Genomic DNA, 26,048 nt, shown 5'->3' with positions numbered 1-26,048 from the left:
AACAGGTGAACCATGATGATTCATCTTTTAAAGTACATATCCCTTCTCAAATCCCATAGACTAACAATTTCACATGTGTTTATACCCTCCAGACTTGACAGATGGCTTATACTTTCTATATCTTATCAAAAACAAGGTTATTTCTAATGTCAGCCAGTATGTATTCTGTAAAAAACAATATAATCTACCATTTTCTTCCTTTAGTAGATTATGCTTGGATTTAGCAAGGAGGAATGTTGTCTGGTCTGATTTGAATGCATGTATGCCATGAGCAATCCCTCAAACAGATGCATGAGGCTGTTGCTGTCACCTTCCCTAGACAAATACATTCAGGCTAATGACTGACAGGTAAGGTGTGTTTTGCTGTGGCACAGCTATCATGTATTAGCTGTCCTGTTTTATAACTGACGTGGGGACTGAGGCACGGCACTTTTATTGCAGGGTAAACCGGCGAGGCCAACCAAAAGCAGCAGCACAGGGGCAACCTCCCCCAGCAACCTCGCTGCAGCTTGAGTGATTTTACAGGCATGTAGCTATCACATTCATTATGTTTTCACTGTCAAAAAAACCCTCACAAAATCAAAAGAAGGCCCTGTGCCACTGAAGACAAGACTCAGTGTAAGTGACTGTATAGGTGATAGATTCACATATCCTTGTCGGGGGATGGTATTGGTCTCACTCCAGAAGTATGTGATGTGATCTAGTGTAAATAGTGATAAAGCTGCCTGAAAACAGGCAATTCCATCCCACTACAGACTGGCAGACTCCTTCCAGTCCCTGCTGTCTCCACTTAAGTGCAGCATGTATTCTTGACCTTCTTCTTGGTCTCACACATACTCATCTACAAAGACTCATCCCATTGAGTAAAAGAGCTGTTGTATTGCATAAGTGACCTAAGTATAGTATCTCAAAATAGCTATGTTGCAGGTGAGAATTTTCTTTTTTTTTTTTTTTCCTGTAAATGTATCCTTTCCCACCCATATAGCCCACAATGTGTTCTCCCACATAAGCAAGCATACAGAAAATTTGAGTACACCTGAGCACAATGTCCTGTGTGGCAGTGCAATAGATGATAATGTGATTCCTAGCTGATATAAAAAAGTCCTTTATGCCAAAATATTTTGCTAAGGAAGAATTAGTGGCACTGAACTGAATCATGATTTGGTCTTTGTGAGATGTGCCTTCTTCAACATGACAATGAAAAACAAATGGAAATACGTAATTATTATTAACTAGAGACGGAATCTAGATTTAAGTTTTACAACACAATAAGCTTGAGGCATCAGCTGACCACAGCAGGCTCAGAAATCCAAGTGGTCTGTATCACACACCTGTGCAAATTCAGACTTGAGAAATCAGTGATAATCAGGCAGACACAGGTGATGGGCTGGTTATTGCAATCTCCTACTTTAAATCCATCTTGTAAATTCACCAATCAGTTGTGTTTTATTGGTGCCTGAATGGCGTAAGAGTGGAGAATCAAGCCTGATTGGAGAGAAGAGAATTTAGACCATGGAGTGGTCCAAATTATGACCAAATAATGAAATTCTCATTCTTGTAGGAGACAGTGCCCAGACTAAACATATCCTGAAACCTTCATGTATTTTTTGCTTTATTTCCCTTTTGAAACCTTAAAAATACAGAATAATTATGTCTTTTTTATCACCCTATTTCAGTTTAGTCATTCCCTGAACTTTTGACTTAGTGTATGCACAAAGATTTGTATTTTCTGACTTAGTGTATTCACAAAGACTGGTTTCAAGCTAAGAAATTCCAGGTTAATTCAATAGCCTCTGCTGTATATAAGGTATTAACAAAAGAATGATATCTAAATTTTGTAAAAGCATGGGAAAAAATGAAAAGCATTTCTCAAAGATTTTCTTAAAATTAGGCTTAGCTATATAATGAGGTTTTGTATTCTCTCTCCATATATCTTGATTGGCCATTTCTATTTGAAAAACCAACCACCAGGGCACTTTTCAAAGTGACATTTTCAAGTCTTTTAATTCCATGGCTATTCAAAGATTTTCCTTCTTTGATCTTCAGAGGAAATTCTTACATTATTTCTGATGCTCTGAGCAACCTCTTTGCTCATCCGTTCAGCCGGGTACGTGTGCAGGGAAACTCTGCTCTGCCAGGTGTATGTGTGCAGGGAAACACTGAAGCCCCTGCCAGGCTCGTTCCTCGTCCTGTTTTGTCCTACTAGCTTCAGTGCCATCCTTTCCTTGCACTCTCCGTGCTTCCAGATGACCTCCACCATCCATGGCACTCCCACCCTTCCCAGCAGAGGGGAATCCAAAAGCAGCGTGACTCGCTGCCCTCACACCATCGCTACCCAGGCCAGCTGCCCAGAGCACAAGGGGCAGCAAGGCCTGCTCGGGGACGTGGTGGAGTCACCGCTCCTGGAGGTGTTTAAGGAAAAACCGGACGTGGCTCTCAGGGCTAACACGGGCCGAACTCGATGATCTCAGAAGTCTATTCTGATCTAATTGATGCTGTGATCGCCGTACTATCATTTATACTCTTTCTACCCAGGAATCACAGGCGTGGCTCTTTCACGACTTTAAACAGCCCTGCAGCCCAGCGTACCCTCCAGAGGGACAGGGGGCCGCCAACTCGCCGGTGGCGGACGCGCGGGCTTCTTCACCCTCTCCTCAGACCTCAGCACTTCGTCCTCCGTTCTTTTTCCCATGCCTAAAGGGAATTGCTCAGGACCCCCATGAAACCCAGGGCGGACGGAACCGGGCGGTCCCGCTGCCCTCCGCTCCCCTCAGGCGCCCCGTCCGCTGCCCGCTGGCAGCCCCCCACCACCGCCATTGGCCTCCACCGCGGCTGCGCTCGGCGCTCCCCTCCCCTCCCCTCCCCGCCCGCCGCGCGGCGCAGGCGCGGCTGCGCGCGGGCGAGCGTTGGCCCCGCCCCGCCCCTCGCGGCCCCGCGCGAGCCGCGGCCGTTGTTGTCAGTCGCGGCTCGGAGGCGCAGCGGGAGCGGCCGCGGCGCTGGTCCCGTCCGAGCGCAGCGACCCGCCGCAGCCCTGCCGGCCTTCCCCGCTGGGCTCTCGGAGCCTCTTCATCTCCTCCTCTGTCCCTCCTTCCCTCCCCGCTGAGCTCCCCGTCCCCGCCGCCGCTCCCGAGGGCAGTCGCAGCGGGCGCTGCCCATGCAGGGGGCGGCGCGGGGCGCGGCGCCCCGAGGAGACGCCGCCGCTGCCGCCGCCGCCGCCGCTGCGGGCAGTAAGTTGCCGACGGGGATGGGCCGCGTTCGGCTCGGGCTGGGCCAGTGGGGTGTGGTGGGTTCCTTCCTCCCCCTCCCGGAGCCGGCCGAGCCCAATGGCGGCCTCGGCCCGGGGGGAGGAGGAGGCGGTGAGGGGACGTTTCCCGGCCGCCACCGAAGGTCGGTGTGTCGGGGCTGGCGGGGCTGGAGGGGAGGGCTTGGGGAAGGGAGGGGAGAAGCCGTCGTTTCTGCGGGCGCGGCGGACTCCCGGGATGCGGGTGTTCATGCGGGATCGGCGGCGTCCCAGAATGCGGGTGTTGCTGCGGGGACGATGGGCTCCCCGGCCGCGAGTGCTGCTGCGGGGACAGCGGGCTCCAGGGATGCAGGTGTTCGTGCAGGGACGGCGGGCTGCCGGGAGCCTGCCCTGCCCCCGGCGCGGCGGAGTGTCCGTGCCACACGGCCCCGTGTGCCCGCGGTGACACCGGCGTGTGACCGGAGTGACACCGCTCCCTCCGCCACTCCCCCGCTGCTGCTGCCCGCGCCGGCTGCGCCGCGTCTCCTCTGTTGCCGGGAAGGGAAAAAAAAATAAACAAGCGAAGCGAGAGCCCCGCGGTCCGGCCGCGGGTGCGTTTTAGGGGAATGACGGTGCATCTCGCCCCTCGGAATTCGGTGCGGAGCCAACAGGTTTGCCTTCGTCTCCTTGTGCCCAGGGCTGGAGCGTGTCCCTCCTGACAGAGGCTGGAAGTATCGCTCGTTCTTTGTCAGTATGTGCCGTGCTGTTGTCAGCACACTTACTACGTTGAATTCACTGCCTAGAGATTAGTATAGAAATTGGTGGAATGACTAGCAAGGTCCTGCATAGAGGTCTTTGCGCTTATTGTCAGGTGAGTTTTGGCACCCAGGTACTTAAATTAGTGGAAGATGACTTTTAAAGATAGTTGATGTGCAATCTTGGTGATAGTTGAAGGGCAGATTCGTGTAGTTGGTTTTATTTGTTTTGTTTTGATTCTTTTTCTTTTTTTTTTTCTTTTTTTTTTTTTTTTTTTTGGTGAGTAGACTGAGTAAAGTGTTGGAGAACATCCACTAGGGCAAAACCCCCTATACTGGTGAGAGGATGGTTAGTGACAAAATTGACCTATTTTCAGATTGGATATTTTTATTGGTAGGAGACGCTAGTATAACTGTGAAGGAGAAACCTTAATGTGGGATACATGCTTTGGGTTTTTGCTTATTCATATATAGTTTCTTATGGATCATCTCCTTTCCAAGAGCTTGTTATGAATAGATGAGGGCAAAGCAGTTGTTTCTTTGCTGGTACCATTACAGTTACTGGAGCAGCTGAAGTGTACTGTATGATTTTCAGCCATCTAGCATGAATGAAGTGCATGCAAATATGCTTACGCCTGCCCTCTGTAGTGCAGTCACTACTTAGTCATATCTGCTGCTTTTTTGGAGTTGTTTATTATGGGTATATTTGGATCTTCAGGCTCTGGGGAAGGACCAGTTTATCGAATCTCTGTGAAGTGAAATCTGTATAGAAGTGTTTACTAGCAAATGTTTATTGTGTTACAGTTAAGCCTTTCTTTCAAGGCATGCACCATTAGGAACCGGGTTAAGGAATCCTGGGACTTTTTTCGCAGATATATCACAGAAAGTGGGAAATTGGCTTGTGGTTGTTTTTGTACTATTGCTAATCCTTTGAATGAATCGGAAACAAATAAGAACTAACAATCATTGCCAAACAATGCAATCAAATTTTACCTTGTGAAACATGTCAAAATGTTTACTTATACTAATGTCTGCCCCTTTGACTTCTAGTGCATACGACATCCAGATTAGAGGACTTAATAATAAAAACTAAGGAGGAGGAAGTCCAGTCTTGTATATTAATTTTCCTGAATATCCTAAATGACCAGAAAAGTGTAGAATGATGACATGTTTTTTTCAAGTGATTGGAAGGAGAAGCTTACCTGACTGCTGGAGCTTTGCCTGGTAGGCAAGGTGGCATCTAAGACAGCACATTCATCTAGCTCTTTTATGAGGATTTTTATGATCCACACTTGAGGCTTTCATGAAAAACAGGGAAAAGAGAGAATTGCATCTTAAGTGTACTTACTGTGTTATGGTTTTTGTTTTCATTTTACACAATTGAGAAGCAAGAAAGTACACTTTGAGTGCTGAACACCCTACAGGTTACTGTTATTCCTTGAATCATTCTGCTATGAGAACTGATACTGCCATACAGTGTGGGTGGTTGCACTGTAATAGTCTACCTTCTGATTATTTTAAAGAAATAGTATGTTAAAGGTGTGCATGCTGTTATGCTATGGCAGATGTTCTTTACTTGCAGTAGTCATCTTGTGCACTTTTCTGACCAGCTTGGTCTGATCTGCTTTCGAATCATACTTGGATAATTCTTTTGCAGTCCACACCTTCAGTGTATCATTGTCCCTTTTATCCCACTGGCAACTGTAATGCCAAAGTAGCATCTTTGTTTCGCTTGGCCTGCCTTGCTTTCAAGGGCACAGCATCCTGGTGCAGCTAGGTTTTCTTCCTCACAATGTGTCTCTTGTGAAATAACGCACTTCCTTTTTTGGATTCTCAGAATTTCACTGAAATGCTATAGCTGTAAAACTTACTGGTTAACTTCTGTCCATTCCTATTAATAGTGTTTATGGTTATGTCTTAAAATAAGAAACCAATAAAATGTGGTTCAGATCAAGGATATAAGGCTGAGCTGCAGTTTATGATGAATACAGTAATATTAAATTGTATAAGCTCTCAACTTTAGTAGCCTCTGAGGTTCTGCCCATCTTTTGTGTCACATTATTTTCAAGCACTTAACTGAAATGCTTCAGCTGCTATAATAATGTAAAGTACCTGTAGTTTTAATACACATAACAGTATTATGTAAGAGCATAAGAGGATTTGAAAAAAATATATATTCCCTTACAATTCTAGGTTAACTCACCCTGGCAGAGTTCTAGTACACATAAGTTGATTGAGTCACCAATGTTAAGAACTTAATGAGAAATAATTATACTTGCAAAGTGCAAAACAGAGCATGTTCACTTTCTGAAAAGCTGAATCCCTCTGTTACAGTGATCTTCTACAACAGTGCTAGGACACAAATGTTACACTGTATTTGTCAGCCTATTTTCTTTCTTTATGTATCATTGTGTGTTTTTCTGCAGCAGTCTCCTGTCTAGTTACTGGCTGGATTTTATTGAGAGATGATAGCCTAGGCTTTAGTATAATCTTAGTTCATGTTAAAGCATGGCAAATTTCATGTGTCTGGCCGTTGCTGACTAATTTAGGTTGCTATGAATGAGAATAAGGTATTGAAACTGAGTAACTATTGGTTAGAGTCAATTTATCAGGATTTAAGCAGTTTGTATCCTGGATGGAAAACACAAGTCTCATAGTGGCAGCTTAAGTCAATTCAGTACTTGAATTTTATATTACCAGATTTATTGCTAATCAAACAAAACTATGATATTTGACCTTGAAGATATTAAGAAATTTAATAGAAATTATTATTGTTTGTAATAGGTACTAAGAGTATGCACACATATTTGCATCTGAACACTTGTGTTCAAGATGGTGTGTGATGCTTTCACCTCCCTTGATATGGGAAGAAAATCATGTTTGTGGTTCTGAATTTATACAACAAAGATATAGGTGTTAAAACAGGGCTAACTTTGAAATGTGATGCCACACTGAAGTGTTCATTGATTCATGGCAGAATGTTTAGAGCTCCTCTTAATAATGGTCTCAGCTGCACTGCCTGGCATGACAAAATTATGTGGTAATTTTAATAAATAGACATTTGAAAAAGGTGAAACAAGTCTGACAGTTCATGAACATGGAGTAGATTAAGCAGCTTTTCTAAAGGAGTTTAGTTAGATGAAGAAATCTGAGTTATCTGCTTTCTGCAAAGTTTCTGCAGTAAGTTTCCTAGATATAAAGATTTAGTGTGCTGTTTAAAAGATGGTGATACCATCATGAATCACCTGATATGCAAAATATTTATTTGTCAGTTCATGTTCCTAGTTACTTTGGGGGAAGAAAAAAGAAGAAAAAAAATTAGGGGATTTAGAGTATTAAGTCTTCAAAAATCTACTTGGATACTGCTTATAAGGCTAGGGAAAGTGTAATTTTGGGCTAGGGAGTCCAACTACCATGACTTATCTCTGTTGCTTATGCAATTGCTGTCTGAAATACTTGATCTGGATTGGTTAAATCTATGAATGTCTGTAACTAAGATATCCATGCTAGTTTTTTGTGGTTGGGGAAAATTTTTCTGCTGGTGGGAACTGCAAAACATTACATTATCAGCTGATATGAATTTTTCTATATATTATGACATCACAGGGTCTGAACAAAGTTTTATAACTGATTTACAGATCCAGAAAGAAAGTGCTAGCAGATATCGCAAAACTTGGAGCAAGTCCTTTTAAAAGACGTTATCACATACTGCTATGCAGAAGATAATTAATGAGATGTGGCTATTTAGGAAGATCTGGGGTTTTTTAATATAATAATACTACAAGAACAGCTTCAGTGCTTAAGTGCTGTATTGATGAAGCCTCTGGTATGTAAACAGGGTAGTGTCTCTCTTGCTTTTTTTTCATTAAAAATGAAAGGCCACATGCTGGCCTTCAAGAGAAGGCATAAGAGGAAAACAGATACAACAAGAGATTAATTGCTTTTGGAGCTGTGGCTGGTGTGAGGACTTTAAATAGTGTAAAGCTATTGCTGAGTTTTTAAATCTGTAGGGCAGCTTGTATTTGTCTTGTGTAATACCTCCTCTTAGAAATGGAAAGTACCTTGTGAACTGCAGGGAATTATCAGCAAGCTTGTGAAAGTACTTTGGGCTTTTAACATATTTCACAATTGGAACCAGTGCCAGTAACTACCAATGATGGGTTTGTCAGTGGCTCTTAGTTCCATCAGTCTTAGTGCATCTGTCCTCTTAATAGCTTTGGAGCCTAGTGTATAATCATAATCTTGCTGTTACTGCTACTGTCTTACTATTGCTTTGGAGTCTGTACATCAGCATAGTCTCTATTTTTTCTCATTCACCTGCTTGTAAAGGAAAAGGAAATAGTCGTTCTTGAGTTTTAAAGTGGAGGCCTTGAAGGACCAATTCAGATCCAGTGGCTTCTTTAAGTTGTCTGTATTGAGGGTGATTCTCATAGATATCAACTATCAGGTGGAGTTTCTACAACACAGTTCTCAAATTTTAGTTTGCTCTTTGCTGGTCTTCTGCAGACCACTTAGTTTAGCTGTGTGAAAAAGGAAAGTTTAAATTGTGTATGCTTGATGGTACTGCTCTAATCTTCAAGTAATCTGTAGGGCTGAAAGTTTGGGAATTCCTTATCTAAGAAATAAATGTGTTTTTTAATTGATGATATCCAGATCATGCATTGTATCTTTTACATTTTCCTTTCCTTATGCATTGGTTCTACCTCAAAGTGTCTTGCTCTTAGAAGTCAGGTCATGCAGGCTCTAATTGTTTTCTGTTACAAAATGCTGTTAGTAACTTTTTTCTTCTCAAAGCTATAATAGCACTGTCATTCCCATCCTCCAACATTTTGTTGGTCCAGAAGCAAGGTTTTACCAAGTTTATTGACTTGCCAAATATTTCTGCTGCTGGGTATTCACTGAATAATGGGCCTTTCAATTGTAGAATTCTTGTTGGCATTTTGCTTTTACTTCAATGCTAAGAAGAGTTAAGTCTAGACATCAGTAGCTCTAATGCCTGTGATACACTCTAAAATTATGAAATGCACTTCATTAGAGATTTCCCAAATGTTTAGAATGGCAAAACTTCATCAGCAATTGGCACCTCTTGTATCTTTTCAGAGCAAAATTCTACAGACTGTTTAAAACTAGGGAGTACAGTTAAGTTTTGCAGGTTAATTCTTCTTTTTATGTTTGTAACACAGCATTACTTGATAACTCTTCATCATGATCTTCATAATTTTAGTAGTAGTCTGTGCTGAATAGTAGAGAAGTTTACTGATATATCTTGGCATTTCAGTGACACAGTATGGGCTGGATATGGACACTGATGCCGAACAGAAAAAGGAAAGAAGTGCATGTACACCTTGAAAAAAAATTCCTTTAGTGTTTTATTGTGGAATTGGAGCAGGAGAGTTTATAGGATTTGTCATCAGTGAAAGGGAGGATATGTGTGTATGCTATGGTGCAGTCATGTAAAGTGGAAAATAAAACTTCAGATGGCATTGCGTATATAAGGGCTGAGTTGTAACACAGCTGTCTCTGTGAATTGTGTCTTCCTCTGCCCCGCAAAAATGCTGCATGTACAAAATATTTGGCTGTAGGGTGAGTGTAGATTGCCATGATGTCTTTAAGTGCCTTTGAATGGTAGTTGTGAAGGCCACAGAAAGGTGGAAGAGGAAGGGCTCTGCTGGATCATGACACCTGTGGAGAATACACTTTCCTGGGATCCCGACTTGAGTCTTGAATATTCAAGAAATAGTGGGTACTAGGAGCTTAAGAAGTTTGAACTATGCTGGAGGAGTTGCATAATAAGTTTTCGAGCATGTGATATGCATTGAATGTATGTGTTCTTCATGTGTCACTCTTGCAATGCCTTTTACCTGCTTCTGGTGCGTTGGTGCACCCTTATACCAGAAGAAAGGTGATAAAAATTCCTCTGGGGAAGTGAAGGTGTAACAGTGCAAGTAGTGGGTCATATAGTAACAAGACAGACTGTTTTTAAAGGTTCATAGATTACCCTGTAAAGATATCTTACGTTAGGATGGCAGATAAAAATTGGGAGGAAATATTGGAAAAATACGAAAAATCATATTTGCAGTTTATTTACTGAGTTAATATGTTCTTCAGTTTGCTCTCAGATTCCAATGATTTGTACAAATTCTTTTCAAGTGAAAAAAATTGCCTCTGAATCTCTCTATTCTGTGTATGTCAAATTTTGGATTTAGTGTTTCTAGGAACACAATCAACATAAGTCTTGCCCTCAATATACAATTATGCAGTAAGTAAATAATTGATATAGATGCTGTTACTTATCTGAGACAAAAGAGAGCAAAAGGAGAAGCAGGGTAAAACTTCAGTCTATCTGTGAATATGTATAATGTGGGCATCCACTGAACTATTAATTTTAAACTCCTGTTACAGAAAATGAAAGCATGTGCTTTTACAAAATTATTCATCTAATCTCTTTGGCTATCTGCTTTAGGGCACAATTTGTTTTATCACACACTCTTATCTGTGTTGACTGACTCTCCATTTATCGTGAAGGGAGACAGGAATGGTTAGCTGTCTGTGGATGGGCAAGTCTCAGTGAAGATTACTTCAGCTTTTATGTCTGTTAGACTGATGATGCAGGGAAGTCTCTGCATTGATAGCTTTTCAACATTTTGTTTAAATGGGACCGTGAAGCTTCATTTTCTAAAGTAAGCTAATACACCCATTAGGGTAAAATGAACTAGGCTGGTCTTACATGCAGTGTGTAATCTAATGAAACTTTTTGGATAGGGTGAATTGCTTAAAGAAAAACTAGTGTCTCTGAAACATTCTTCTTTTTCTAAACAGATCTATTAATCCATATTTTAAAGATGGTTGAATCACAATACTGTTGCTAAGCTTCTTAATAGGATGCATGTGATATTACAAAACAGCTCCTGCAGGTCTCCATTAGGGGCTGTTTGCAGTGTTTTGTGGGATAGGTATATGAGCTTCTGTGGAAAGAAGGATCTGTTATGAATTTATTTACTGGTAAATGTTTACATTGCATAAAATCAGTATCGGGGGTGTAGCTGAGTTCTAGTACAATTAGAGAAAAATGTATTTTTAAAACCATAGTTAGCCGCATGGATTAAGTGCTACTAATAGTTAACTCATCAACTAGAAAAACCAAACTCTAATGCTGAAAAGTAATGCTAAAAAATGAACTTATCAGGGGTTTAACATAATGTGAATAAAAAGGTAGGTAAATATTTTCTGTGATATAAGTGCCTCTTAAATGCTTTTTTGCAGGCTGTCATTTGGCTTGCTGCTAACATGTGGCTGGTGGAAATTTTGCTTATTGTCTGCTTTAGTCTGTAGTTCCTTCACTTGGGAAAATGTTCAAGAGGTCACACTGTAAACTGGATCACCAAAATGATCCATCATTAAAAGTAATCCCATTTTGGAGGGTCATAGCAAAACTAGACACTTGTGTGGTTTCATCTGTAGTCAACCCCAGAAGTTTTTCTGTTGTAAATAAGGAGACAACAACACAGGGTCTCAAAGAGCTCTGGCTTGAAATATGGATCCTTAAGTGCTGTCAAAATTCTACTTTCTTCCTCTTAAGAGAATCTGAGAAAGAGAAACTGCTATGAAGTGTACTGATATGGCAACCATTCTCCTTTAAATAGAATATTTAAACTGTAACCAAGGCTTGTATCTATATACACTATGACATTTTTGCATCCACTTCCTACTGCTGAACAATTCTAAACTTCTGTGTTTTCAAACCATGTGTTGCATCTGAGATCCCTGTATTTAGCTGTGGGAACTTCATCTATGCAGATTTATTTTAAAACCACAGAGTTAAGGATTAGTTGGTCTGTTATTGTGGCGACTACAAGTTAAACTGTTAATGAATCCTGAATTATTTTATTACAGTTAATGGGACTGCAACATTAGTAAACATAGTTTATCTTCCATTTCTGTAAGCTCTTATCCTATTGATTATTCTCTGATATATTTCTCCGTGGCTTAGACATAACTGTTTTTTGCTGGAATTCTGTTGATTTTTATGTGTATTCTGTGATTTAGAGTTAAATCACTTGTTGGGCTTATACAATGATGGTTGAAAATGTGCCAAGTGAACAAAGTAATCTTTCCTTACTGCTGAGTGTTGCAGTTATATTCAGACAAGCTGTCTTAATTTGTGTGCGCCAGTTTTCTTTTAATTTCTTTAATCTAGAAGCAGTTAGGAGTCAGATTAGGATGCTGTGGAGACAGCAGTACTATAAAGCATGTTTGTGTGGGGAGTTTTGTTATTGTTATTGTTGGGTTTTTTAAAGTGCTGGCAATCCCTTTAGGAGTGAGACTCTGCAGTTGCACAACCATGTGGGGCACAGCTGATTAATATATCCCCTCCCGCTTCATGCAGGCTAAGATTAAGTGGTTACTGTGTATACATGGACTTTTTTTCATTAGTCTTCATTTTGGGGTTAGGTCAGTATGATGGAACATTATACAGCTATAAATTTTATAATTTTAATTTTATAATTTTTCAATTGCTTGAAAATATTGTCAGTGTGTAGTAGTAGTGAAAATGCCCTCAAATTGGCCTAAGAAAATATAATAGAACAAACCAGAAAATGAGTAGAGAAGGATGAGAGGAATGCTAAAGCCTGTGGAATAACCCCTGCAAAAGGATTTATAGACTAGGATTAGAATAAAATTGAGCTGAAGCTAGGAAGGGAGGAAACTAATTCTGTGAGTTGCTTGAGGCAGGGTAAATGGAGTATGATAGTTCTTGTTTTGGAACAGATGGTGAATGAGAAGATGCACAAATTATCAAGAGAATAAAAACAAACAAGGGGAAGTGGTTCTTCTCACAGCATATAGTTAAATTATTCAGCTCTGCTGCAGTGTGTTCTTGATGCTGACAATTCACATGCTTTAATAAAGCACCTGCCCAGTTTCACAGGTAGTGGTGGGGTAGAATCCATCAAGTGCTATTAAACACAAACCCACTGCTCTCAGATATAAAGAAGTTTTTGGATCTCTGAAAGATAAGGAGAGTTTTATTGTTTATTGTTGTATTTGCCATTGTATTATGTTGTTCCCTTATGCATTTTGTAATAGTTTCTACCAGGTAGGAGAGTGGGCATTTAGTTTAATGTAGTATGCTTTAATTCAGTTTTGTGCTTTTTTGAATAAGGACGGGATGGTGTTACGTGGGAATGGTAGGGGAAGCTCTGTAAGATGAGCGGTTTGTGAAGTGTTGGGAAGCAGATATGCCAACCATCGTTTTAGTGGAGTGGCTTTTGAAAGAGCATGTGAAGCATAGTGCTTACTTGCAGAATAAAAGGGTGTATACAGCAACACAAAACCTAGTGAAGTTTGTTGAAGCTTGATGACTGTTTTTAAAGAAACATAAAACCTCAAACCTCAATGTTTATATTGTTTGTTGTTGTATTAATGCTTGTTGTACTTAACCCTGTTCCTTGTCTAGGTTATGAAGTTTTGGAAGTTAATTGATTTCATTGAAATTTTACAGGCATGGAGGTCTCAAACTGAATTCTATGGGTTTTGTGGAAGCAGACAGTGGGATAGTGAAGAGGTTATGCCATGGCTCCAGCTAAAAGAAGCAGTAAGGTGAGCTTTTTAAACATCACAGAATCCTCACAGGACCCCCAACCTTGTAATTGAATTCATATGAAACCAGGTTCATTAGTTTCACCATGAAATAACTTGTTTAGCAGGGAGTGGTTTTAATCTAATGCTTACATTTCAACTTGAGAATAACTAATGTAAGGGGTTGTTTGGTTGCCAGCTTCCTTTTCAAAGTTTTTCATTTTGAAGTTCAGTTTTGAAACTGAAAGTATATTCTAAAGAGCTGTTTTTTCTGTATTTTAGAGTAGGCAATGAGCCAGCTAATTTTCATATTTCTAACGACTTTGCACTCAAAGTTGGAGAAATGGTTAGCTTTTTGATAGCTACAGTTTTTTATTTAAACCTCAATCTAAGTTAACAATGCAGGAAAAAGTTCTGGGAGGTTTTATATGTGGGAAAAAAAAGACAATGGGATGGATGCAAGACCTTCAAAACCAGTTTTGAATATGAATATTTTATAAGTTGGGTCTGGTTTGCTTAAATGCCAAATACCTAGTAAGCAGGAATTCACTACACAAAAGCTGAACTCTTGAGTCTTCTCTGCTTCTTTCCCACTCTTCTTCCGCTTCTCCTCACTCATTCCCAAGCCTGGTGAACATATGCAGCCTCCCACCAAACTTTTTATCAACAGTTTGTATAACTTCGGTCAAAATATTTAATAAAACTCAGTGGTAAAATTTATTTACCACTGAGTACATCCACAGTTTCATTTCAGCCTTCAGAGCATTGTTCATTTGCTGTAATTACAGTATTGATTGATAATGCTCAAGCTAATTAGAGAAACAAAATTAAGTGTTGCATGTCACTTTGAGCTTTACTAAACAGAAAGCTGTTAAAAAGGAGGAGCTAAAAGTCTCAAATCATGCCATTAGAACTTTGTATTAGAGCTGTTTCATGCTCAATATGAAGGGATGTGCCAAAAAAAGATGTATTAGGGTATGTTTCTCTTGATGATATTCTGTGCTGCCCAGCTGTTTTATAGTGTATCTGGAAAAGTTACAGATTTCAGCTTTGCTAATTGTAACAGTCTTTATAACATCAATTCCTTCAAGTGCTGCTTGAAAGGTTTCTGACTCAAGGCAATGAAGGCCACTGGATTTGTGACAAATTTTCATTATTGCAGTGTTGAAACTCATTTTCTTCAAGCATAGTGATAATGTGATGTCAGAAATCTGCAAGTTAGCACAGCCTACCTTATTAAATCCTTTGCAAAATTTTCTGAAGATTATTTCATAAATCTGTAGTAATGTGCTAATGTAACTTGAGGTAATTACAGGATAATAATTTTGCTTACTTTTATACAAGCATATAATCTTTTCTCTTTGTTTTTAGGTATGCTTGGCAGTGATTATGGACTATTTATTTGCATCAGATACTCTTATATGAAAATACCACGTTTCCAAAGAGCTTAAATATTATTTAATCTTCTGAAACAGAATGGCAGGCTTCAAACGAGGATATGATGGAAAAATTGCAGGATTGTATGACTTGGATAAAACTTTGGGCAGAGGCCATTTTGCTGTGGTCAAACTTGCTCGGCATGTCTTTACAGGTGAAAAAGTAGCAGTAAAAGTCATTGACAAGACCAAACTGGACACTCTTGCCACTGGACATCTCTTTCAAGAAGTCAGGTGCATGAAATTAGTGCAGCATCCCAACATTGTGCGGCTGTACGAAGTGATTGACACCCAGACAAAGCTTTATCTCATCTTAGAGCTAGGAGATGGTGGAGATATGTTTGATTACATCATGAAACATGAAGAAGGTCTCAATGAGGATCTGGCAAAAAAATACTTTGCTCAAATAGTTCATGCTATATCCTACTGCCATAAACTGCATGTAGTTCATAGAGACTTAAAACCAGAGAATGTAGTTTTCTTTGAAAAACAAGGACTTGTGAAATTGACTGATTTTGGCTTCAGCAACAAATTTCAGCCTGGAAAGAAGCTCACTACAAGCTGTGGATCTCTTGCGTATTCTGCTCCTGAAATTTTACTTGGGGATGAATATGATGCACCAGCAGTGGGTACGTATATCTGCTTTGAATTCAACCAATAATCTGTAAACATAAATACCATGATCTTGTACCTCTCTGTTCTGTTTCAAGATAATGCCAAATACGGAAGGCAGCAAACTGGCAAGAAGTAATATAACCTAGATGAATTGTGGATGAGGTCATCCTGGAGCAGCTCTGTTTGAAGGAGATATTCAAACATTGTCAAAATGTGTAAAAGTTCTTCTTGTATGAAATGATGCAATTGTTTACACTGTAATTATTAATTAATAATAATGTGGATGCAATAGGTATATTTGTAAATACTCAGAGAGAACCCATCTTCTTTTTGAAAAGTTGCCCGTTTAAAATTTATTTTTAACATGACCTTACACTCCCTTGCACCCAACCATGAGTGATTTTCTTTGTTCAATTTAGCCACATAAGAGTAGCATTGTGGGTCCAGGCTGCTTACATGTTCTTCTGCAAGGTGGTGTGAAGCCATGAGTACCAAGTACTAACTCAGCTATCAAAGGAGGAGTCAGGAAGTTAAAGAAAGCTTCAACTCCCTCTATCCCACCTCTGCCCTTTCATTGTCTGAGAACCAAAAGTAGTGGATGAGTTCCCAGTTGCTCCTGATTGTGTAAAAGGTAAAAGAATAGTAATGTGCAAATGAGTCTTCATGTTTCTAGTTGCAAAGTGGAGTGTGCAGGGTGGACTGCTACATGTAATTCTCTTACTGTCTCTCTTAGTCTACTGCTTATTGTAGTAGAAGTAATTTAGAGTCTTTTTAGAACAGCTGTAAACATTGGTGGGGTCACTGAATATTGTCCTCTAGTCATACAGATTGCTTAAATCTGTTATACAACTCACTTCCCCAGCAGGTGTAGGTACATATACTTGCAAATAGTACTTCAAGAATAGCTTTTGGTAGTCAACATGCCTCTTGTTCTTGTTTGCATGGGTGTTAATAGCACCCATTAGGACTCTGTACATGGCTCTGCGCGTTTTGTTTTGTTTTATAGTAGTGACTGTAGTGATGGTTTAAATTAAGACAGAGTTGTCCAGGTTTTTGCTAATTTACCTGAGGTGAACAATTGGCTAATTTTGTGTGTTGACAGGCACACTGTTCAGCTACAATTCTTGCATTATTTTTAAGTATAAATATTTTTAGCTATTAGGTAAAATATTTAAGTTCTTTGCCTAAACATTTGAATAACACTTTGTGGCTTCTGTCTTTGAATAGGTATTGTACTCTGTGTTTTCCGGACTTGAAAGTACTTTCCCAAGTGTGCTATAATTAGGAATTTTGGATCTCTGTTATTTCTGGGTTTGCAAATCGATGTTGATGGTACAGTGTTACTTTACAAATTGATTTCTGCTTAGAGTCAGATGATTCAGATGAGTTGGTTCTGGTTTTATTAGTGCCAAACTAGAGCTCCTAACTGCTGAGCTTTTCTGTGTTCTCTTATCTCCTTTTGAGAATTTCCTGAAGCATAATTTCCTGATAGCAGTGGCCTTCAAAACTAGATGGAAAAGTGCATTTGTTAGTTATTCTGTACAATGCCTTATGTGCATTACTTCTTGAAAAATTGAATAGCAGTCAAATTTTGGAGGATGAGCAAAAAATTAGGTTTTGATATTGCTGCCCAGTTGAAGATGCTTGGGAAAAAGGAGGTGTGTGGAGATTAATGGGGGAAGGGGAATTAGGAGCATTATGACCAGATGGTACAAATTGAATTATATAGTTAACAAAGCATGCTTTGGACCTCTTAATGATGAATGTAATCATGTTTGTTAGAGGACTTTGTAAACACTTAGAGAGGTAAACTTCTGAATAGTCCTAAAAGAAAATTTTTGAATGGATTCATAGGGCGGGAGGTTTGGTTAATATGGAATGGATTGATGTGAACAGTAGAAAAATTAGGAAAAAAATGAAATTGTTTAAACTAGTGTCTAAGGATGCCAATTGTTTTCTATTTCTGAGAATATTTAAATACACCTCAGTAGTTAGTTCTTGCTTGCTTATTCCCCAGTATGCTGTCTCAATTACTAGATACTTAAAACTTCTATCCTAGTTGAGCAATTGCAGTGCTTGTATCCTAACAAGCACTGCAATGACAAGTGGCATATTTTTCATCACTTTGTAATGCACTATGAAATCTCTCTGAAGTACTGTCAGTTACCAGAGTAAAAATACCAAAATTTACTATAAGATTCCAATAAGATGATGACTTTGAAGGCTCTGGATTTTCCTTTTCTAACTCTGGGGAAAAAGGTAAGATACACTATACAAATTTTCTAAATATCATTTAGTATTTTTAAGTACAAAGATCATGGGGGGTAAAAATAGGGCCTTTTTTAAAGCCCTCTTTACCCCAAAAGAAATCTTAAACATAAGTTTAGGAAATCTATCACTAAAATTGTAATTATGTAACTTAGAAATGAGCTTCTGCAAACCTTTCTTAAACTTGAAAGATAAATGTTCATGCTAGGATGAGGTTGTACTTGTAAACTAGGAGTATGTATAAATTCAGAAGTAGATATTTTCAAGAAAGAAATTTCATCAGTTACGTTGAGATGCAAGTAATGTGCAAGGTATACATGTATAGCTTGAAATAATGGTGGAGTGCTGTGAATTCATTCAGCTGTCAGCTGAATGGGGCTATTAATATTGCAATAATAGTGACTGACAATGACAAAGATTCTTCCACCATTACAGCTGAACCAGTCTAAAAACTTATTCCTTAGTAAAAAGGAGGTCATGCTTTCCCCAGTGCAATGACATGGTCTTGCCCCCTTGTGAGCACCTGACCATTTGAAATTCAACTTAGTTTACTAAAATGACAAATTGAAATGGATTCCCCTGCTTACACTCTGTTCATATTAAAGTACCTTTGCATTAATATTTGTTTTTAAAACCCCACACCTGTTTTTATTCATGCAAAATTGTTGCAAAAATTATTGGAAGAAAAATTGATCAGGGTGTATGATGGGATTTTTTTTTGGCCAAAGAGTTTGCCACAAATGTGGCTTTTTGGATGTCTTATGAATAATATTAGAATGAGTATATAAAGGAAGATAATTTACATTTTCTTTCAACAAACAACTGAAATATTTAGGGCAAGTCTTTATTAAGTTATATACTTAATAAAGATAATAGAAAAGCTTTTTGAAAACAACTGTTTCAGCTAGTTGAGGGATTAATCTGCCCTTTGCAATGTCACTTGAAAGTTTGCACACTTGAAAAGAGCCTAGTTAATTTAGGTCTCTCATTTCCTTTTGTGTTTAAAGCTGTAGCTATAATGATGCAAGAGGAATATTGGGCAATGATCATATGTTCCCAGGGCTTGTCAAAAAGCTGAGCAAGTTGGATAATGAGAAGTTCTGTTGCTTGTAATTTTCCATGTTTTTTTTCATACTTAATTTAAATTTGTTCCAATCAGAGGAAAGTGAGAGGACTGTTGTTGGACATAAAGTTCATTTCCTAAATCAGTGGACGTGCTACTTTAGATCAGAGTTCTGTCTAGAGCAGTGGTGTGATACCATGAGCTCCATCAGTATTTAAAAGTTGATAACTACAGATAAGAAAGAACAGTGTGCTTCTGGTGCTTTTGCTCTACCAGTGTCAACAGAAATTGGTTCATTAAATAAACAGAAATTGCATCATTAAATGAACAGAAATTGCTTCTTTCCTAGGTGATAAAATTTAGTTGGAATTTTTCAGATTAGTTGATTCTTTCAGAGGAGGGCAGGTTCTATTTTAACTGCTTGGCATCTCTACAAAGTGTGAAGTGCAGTGTAGGCTACAGTAACACTGGAAGACACAAACACTTGTGATAGGTTCATGTTATTGTAGTTGGGTATTGTGCAAATGCATGGAAACTTTGCAGAGTAAGTTCATTCTTCTGGGGATGAAAAATGGGTAAATTCAGATTGTAGCACTGGGATTTTGTACATTTAGCACGAATGAGCGCTGGCCTTGAGAAAAGTACTGTAATACACAAATAACATTGTAGTTACCATCACAGTTACTTATCACTGCAGTTTGTCATCACAGCAACACAAAGAGAATGATGGCAAGATGTTCTCCTAAAAGACATGACTAACAAGAATATTGTGGTTACTGTAACTCAGTGCTACTCAACTGGCACTTTGTAGTCCAAATCCAACTTTCTGCTGCCCTGGAAGTTGCAGATAACTTCTGCTGCTTTTAGTAGTTAGATAGGGGCTTGCACAACTCAAACCTGGATATCTTCTGTCAATGTGCTAAAACTACATATTCATTACCTAGTCATATGTTTTTGATTACAGAAGGAAACAGAGGCTTTGTTATACATACACTCTGCTTTCCTGAGATGATGATACACTGCCTTTAGACCCACCTTGTGCCTGTTGGAATGAACCCAAATTATTTTCTTTTCTTTTTGCATCAAGACTTTGCAAGGGCTTTTTAATATAGTGTTGCTGGAGTGTGCTTAGTGTTTCAAAGCTTCAGCCATGTTCACAGGGTGCTTGAGCATAGCCAGCTAGCCCCAATGACCTTGTCTGGCCTGTGTGGAGCTAGTTTGAATATTCCTGGATGTGTATAACACTTCATTCTCAAACCGAAGGACTAATGTAAACCTTTGCCCAGTGGCTATATACAGTAAACTTTTTGCACTTAAAAAAACCACTGAATGTAAGATTTGACTGACTGGTATTAAAAAAACAAGGTTGTAAGATACTTGCAGATCATAAACAGTATCAAATAACTGAGCATACCTGGCAGCATTTTGGAGTTTTAGTATGCTCAAAATCAGATTAGAGCCAAGTTCTCAGAAATGAGAAGCATTTCTCTGCTTGTTTTGTTTTGAAAATCTCCCTTTTTGTTGTTGTATTTCAGCACTTCAGACAGTTTATAGTTAGATACATTATCGAATGAGCTTGAGGCTGGAAGGGTGCTGAAAGTGTGATACTTGGCTGCTTCCAGTATAAAGTGTGCCTCCCCTTCTGTTTTGCTTGCATCAGTGCAGAGCTACCCCTTTTCCTGTGCTGCACTCTACTGCGTAGCTGGCCATTTGATGAACTGACTTTTATCAGCTAACTTGACAGAAAACTGTTAGAAAGCCAAAAACTGTCAGGAAACCTGGTCTCTGCAGGCTTTACTTCTGCCAGGTTAGCAGAGCTGTTTGTTCCCCTAGGATTGAGTGGAAGAGGTGGTGCACAGGAAATGAAGAGAAGGAATGTGGAGCTTGGAGTAGAGTTCTGGAGGAGAGTGGTAGGACCTGTCTCTTGAGTTAGCAAGTTAAGGTAATATCAGCTCTGCCTGGCTCACTTTCCAATTTCTATGTAAGAGAAACACTTCTGACTGAAATTCATCATCACTGCTGGTGTATTTTTATGAGAATTGTACACTCTAGTTCTTGGCTTCAAATGTTTTTTGAAGCAAAACAGAAGGACTTGTTGTGAGTACTATAGGTGTATGTTTGTCCTGCTGTCTTCTCTAGTGTACTGGTGTTAGCTGTTCTTTTCTGCCTTCACCTTGCTTTGCTGTGTGTTTCATGTTGCTGAAAAAACTGAGTCAAATAAGAAATTAACTTTTTAGACTTTGTAGAAGGGGCAAATGGAAGGAATTGATTGTAAAACACTTTCAGAAAGTCAGAGTCTTGAGGATAACAAAGTATTTATGTTCTGTGGCGAATTGCATGCAAATAGTGAAGTTTTTTTTGATGAAATGGGAGTTCAGTTTTCATGCAGTATGCTATCCTTTGGTTCTTTTTTTTTTTTTTTTCCCTCAGTCTAGTTATTGTACTGACTAGAAACTGTTAATGCTTAAAATTGAAGATGTACATTGCAAGTATTGGAGCCTTGCTTTCAGAAGTGAAGCTTTGATATGATGGGGCTGCAGTGAACAATAGGAATCTGTGATCCTGATAACTTCTCAGTAAATCTGAGGAAGCTATATTTTTGAAATTTAATTTATGTTCTGTTCTGGATTACTTTATGCAGAAGTTTCCATGCATTCACCAGTAAACTGCTGGGTGAAGCAAAGAATAATTTATCCAAGTGAAACTACGGAGAAGAAGCTGTCAAGATAGGCTTCAGTTACTGCCATATCAGCTAAACTGTAATTTAAATACAGGGATACAGTCATGTTGCTGTGTTCATGGGAGAACTGTTTTCATAGCATTTCAAGCTGCTGTTGTGGAGCAAGGTTTCGTTATGATGAATACATCTCCACAGCCAGGAAGCTTAATTTCATGTATCTCTCAAACAAGTACTCAGATTAATTATTTCCAGCCTGTGGCTGACTAATTTGGCAACACAGGTCTGGTGGGACCGAAATCAGTGGTGTACTACCTAGTTATCAACCAGATGCCCAAGTTTTACATTCATGTGTAAAACTGTGTTCAGATGTTATTTTTTCTAAATAAAGTAAAAATTATGCATTATACAGCTAAAATGTGTAGAAAAAGATAGTCCTTCCAAAATCATGATGAATTTTTAAGATACTAGAAGCAAATTGTCTTTATATACACCAAAAAAAACCAAAATCATGGCAGGGAATGATGTGCAATAGCTGTATGTGCTGTATAGACTTTGATATGTCCAGTGATTTTGAGAATATATTTTATAAAGAAGAAAACTTCCTTTTATGTTTAACTAATTAATATTGGGTTTTATTCTGGCAAATTATTTTCTGGAGTAGAAGTATTGGAATTCATGCATAAAATGTTGGTTTGGTTTGTTTTTTTAAATACAGGTTCAGTAACTTTTTAGGCCTAAACAATGGATATCAAAGGAGATAGAATATATTTGTAAATGCAGAGCTGATAATTTGGAGTAAAACAGGCTATTTTGGAAGAGAGGCAGTGGCATGTGTTCAGTAAGACCTTTCAATGATGGTGTTTCCTGTTAAAATGCACTTACTGAAACTTGAGGTGCATTAGTAACTAAAAAAAACACCTTGTTTTTATGTTAGTGGTTTTACTCAACCAGCAAAACCCATGCTATGGATTTCAGGGGAAAATCATGAAATCATAGAACGGTTTGAGTTGGAAGGAATCTTAAAGACCATGTATTCCCAACCCTCTGCTGTGGGCAGGGAACCTCTTACTAGACCAGTTGTCTCAGAGCCCCATCCAAGCTGGCCTTGAACACTGACAGCAAAGACTTCCTTCCAAATATCCAGTGTAAACTTGCCCTCTGTTTAAAGCCATCAGCCTTTGTCCTGTCACTCCGTGCCCATGTGAAAAGTCCCTCTCCAGCTCTCATCTCCCTAGAACCTTCTCTTTTCCAGGCTAAACTACCCCAACTCTCTCAGCCTGTCTCCACAGGAGAGGTGCTTCAGAACTCTGATCATCTTCAAGGTCTTCTCTGGACTCACTGCAGCAGCTCCATGTCTCCTGTTGGGGCTTCCAGAGTACAGGTACTAGCTGCTAGACTGAAGGAAAATAGGAATCACTTCTGAAGAGAAGACCTAGTTACTGATGATTGTGTCTTAATCAAGTAAAATAACTTAGAACAGACTGTTTCACCAGACAGATAAGCTAATTAGGGAAATAATTTGCTAAATACCATTTGCTATTTATGCTGTTTTTTTGGAAGGACAGGAAAGGAGAGGAAAAGATTTCCCTTAATTCTCTTGTCTGCTATGTGTACTAATAGTAATACTGATGGGACTTTTAGTGCTTTAAAATAAAGAAAAACCCCTGTTCTGCATGTTAATTTAAAAAAATGATAGCCTTGATTGTGCATGTTTTCTTCCTCAGTCTTCAGCAAGGGAAAAATAGATGCCATTTTACAAAGACAAAAAATGTTAACAGATGGTAGCATCTCTGAGAACTGGAGAGGTCAGTATATGAGTTTATTTAAAGCCTTTTTCATTAAAAAATAAAGCATGAAAGAATAGTTAAATCAGCTAAAAACTGAGTATCTATGAAAAAGTAATCCTTATTCTTCACTCTTACACTTGAAATTTTACTGGTCCAGTTTGAGCATATTCCAGATTTGTCAGTAGTCTGCACATGGCAGTGTAAAAATACTTGTGATATATAGAAATGCTGAAATCTTTTTTCACAAGTATTCTCTACCTTCTCATTGCTGATTTTTTATGCAAGAGATGCAGCTTTTTAAGATTTTTAGCTTATACAGGAGTGGAAATACTTCTCTTACTCTTTTAGAAGCACAAGTATATCAACAAGCACCATTCAGATAATTCAGTGGTATGATACCAGCTTTTATCTTTTGTAATGTTGTATATAATGCTCTATCACTATTTTTAGTAGAAGTCATTTTCTACAGCATTTCACCTGTCATTTGAATTTTTACTCTTAAATTGTGTTTTGGTTCTTCAGACAATTATGTGAAGCTGTGCTATACTTTGGGTATTCATTCCACTTCCCTCAGCCTATTCTGTGAACGGGTTCTTGAATTCGAATTTGTAACAAGCATGCTTGCCACTGTCCTCGTGAGCTACCAGCCTGTACCTGCTCCTGAACCCATCACGGTTCCACCCTTCAATCCCCATGAAGTAGTTCACATGGGGTTTTTGTGTCTTGAGCTCGAAAGAGCAGTCTGCAGGTCTCCAGTTACTCCCTAGCCCTGAACATGCCCAGAGTGCAGAGATACTGATGACTTTACATAGATTTTTTCCTATTTAGCTTTGCATACAAGAACTAGGTATTGAATTGCTGGTATGTTGAATCTCTTCCAAGGCTTGTATTCAGCAGGTTTCTATGGATTGGGCTTTCTTCACGAAATCTGCTCTGAAGAGGTAGCAGCACCAGCAGGGGGAACATTCTTTAGTGCCTTAACACAGTGGTTAGAGTAACTGCCCATAATCCTGAAAATTGGGGTCCATTTCTACCCTTCATTTATCCACAGTCTGTTTGTTGATACCTCTGTAGGGGAAAAATAAACATGTAAACACTTCTGTCATCTCCATAAAAGTGGATTTGTTTCCTTTTACCTTAAGTGGCTCCTAGTAGAAAATAACTATAATGTTCAGCTCTTACAATAGGAATATGAAGAGAAATGTATAAAACCTGGCTAAATTTTCTCAATATTACGAGTCATTTTTGAAGAAAGAGACTTTCTGTAGAAACATACATCTTATCAGCTGAGCAATATACACTGTAAACTGTTAAGCAGTTCTAAATTTAAGTTAGGAGGAAAAAAACCAACCCTTTTCCCATGGTCTGAAATACAACTTCAGTAAGTAGACTCAATTTATATTATGTATGTAAATGCTAATTTCCAAAATGAGTATGGATTTTTAATTGCTTAAAATCACAAGTTCATATAGCATATATAAATTGTGACAAATGTCTGACTTCTGAGGAACAGGAGAAATTTGAGGGAATATGAAAGTATGAAGGTGTCACTTAGGTTGTAACTTACTGAAATCCTAAGTACTTTTTTAGGAGTAAATCACAAACTTCAGAAATCAGTAAGTGACTAATGAAATGGTGAAGCAGATGAATATGGATATCCTTTGTGCCATGTGCAAACTTGAATGTGACAGATGTTTGACCACCCTGTGTTTGACAGGCGTAGCACAGACAGCTAATGTTGTAATTTGGTTTCTATGGCAGTGACTTCATATTATGTAAGGAAGTTGCATATACACAGCCCTGGTTGTCATGGTTCACGGTCCTTTTCTGATTATTTAATGACTTAGAAAACAAAAATATATTCTCAACTGCAGCTAGTTACTACTGCTTTTATCCTTATTGCATTCTTTGTCATGGCAATGACAGTTTCAAGTTAGCCAATTTAAAGGCTAAATTGTATCTTGAGACCTTCATGGGACTTGTGCTTGAAAGAGACCTTGATTATGGCTACAGCAGAATAGAACTATGCCTTCCTTTACTATAATAACTCGAAGTTTTGCAGGTGATTAAGAATGCTGAATGCATGCAGCATGTTGGGCCTAATTTCTGCTTTTCCATCAGTTTTCTAAAGAGAGCAAATTAGATGACCCTTGAAGGACAGAAATAAGCAGTTTCCATAAAGCTTTCATCTGCTAATTGCTCGTTACTAAGAGTAGGAAAAGAACTTGAAATTGTGAAAAATAGATTATTGTTTGAATCTGCATTTTAAAGGTGGTCTCTGTAACCCTTGTTGCATCAATTAAGGGTCTCACATCTAGAACTGGCACTGACACTGATTATGACAGGACAAAGCTCTGGTAATGAACACTGTTGTGTATGGCCATGTGTATTGCTTGGGGAAATAATAAAATTTGGTAAATATACATTATAATAAAGTAACCTCTGATTATCCTTTACTAACTTCTCTAAGTTAACCCTACTTAAAGATCCTGCATCTTTCAGCTAGATTACACTATTCTGGAATAGAAGAATTCTCCAAAATGAACTGTGATTATTACATTAAATGGCTGGAGAAAAAAATGTATATTTAGGGAACAAAGCCAAATATAAGTGTTTTTGCAGTCTATTTTCAAATTTTTGAATTT

General features: G+C 38.9%; 1 protein-coding gene across 2 annotated transcripts in view; it reads left to right on the top strand.

Annotated features, from left to right (window-relative positions):
* Nucleotides 1–2,950: 2,950 nt before the first annotated feature.
* Nucleotides 2,951–26,048, top strand: part of SNRK (SNF related kinase) — a 39,905-nt gene continuing 16,807 nt past the window's right edge. The window contains exons 1-3 of one of the 2 annotated variants that reach the window (XM_030265029.4): nucleotides 2,951–3,227; nucleotides 13,478–13,575; nucleotides 14,926–15,619. In XM_030265029.4, the coding sequence (XP_030120889.1) occupies nucleotides 15,031–15,619 (589 nt within the window). In that variant the 5' untranslated portion in view covers nucleotides 2,951–3,227; nucleotides 13,478–13,575; nucleotides 14,926–15,030. Of the gene's footprint in view, nucleotides 3,228–13,477; nucleotides 13,576–14,925; nucleotides 15,620–22,976; nucleotides 22,998–26,048 lie in introns of those variants that run through there. The other variant, XM_072925756.1, reaches the window with a different exon arrangement.

The sequence above is a fragment of the Taeniopygia guttata genome, chromosome 2 (assembly GCF_048771995.1).
Source record: "Taeniopygia guttata chromosome 2, bTaeGut7.mat, whole genome shotgun sequence".
Taxonomy (NCBI): Eukaryota; Metazoa; Chordata; class Aves; order Passeriformes; family Estrildidae; genus Taeniopygia; species Taeniopygia guttata.
This window is presented reverse-complemented; position numbering and strand designations above follow the sequence as displayed.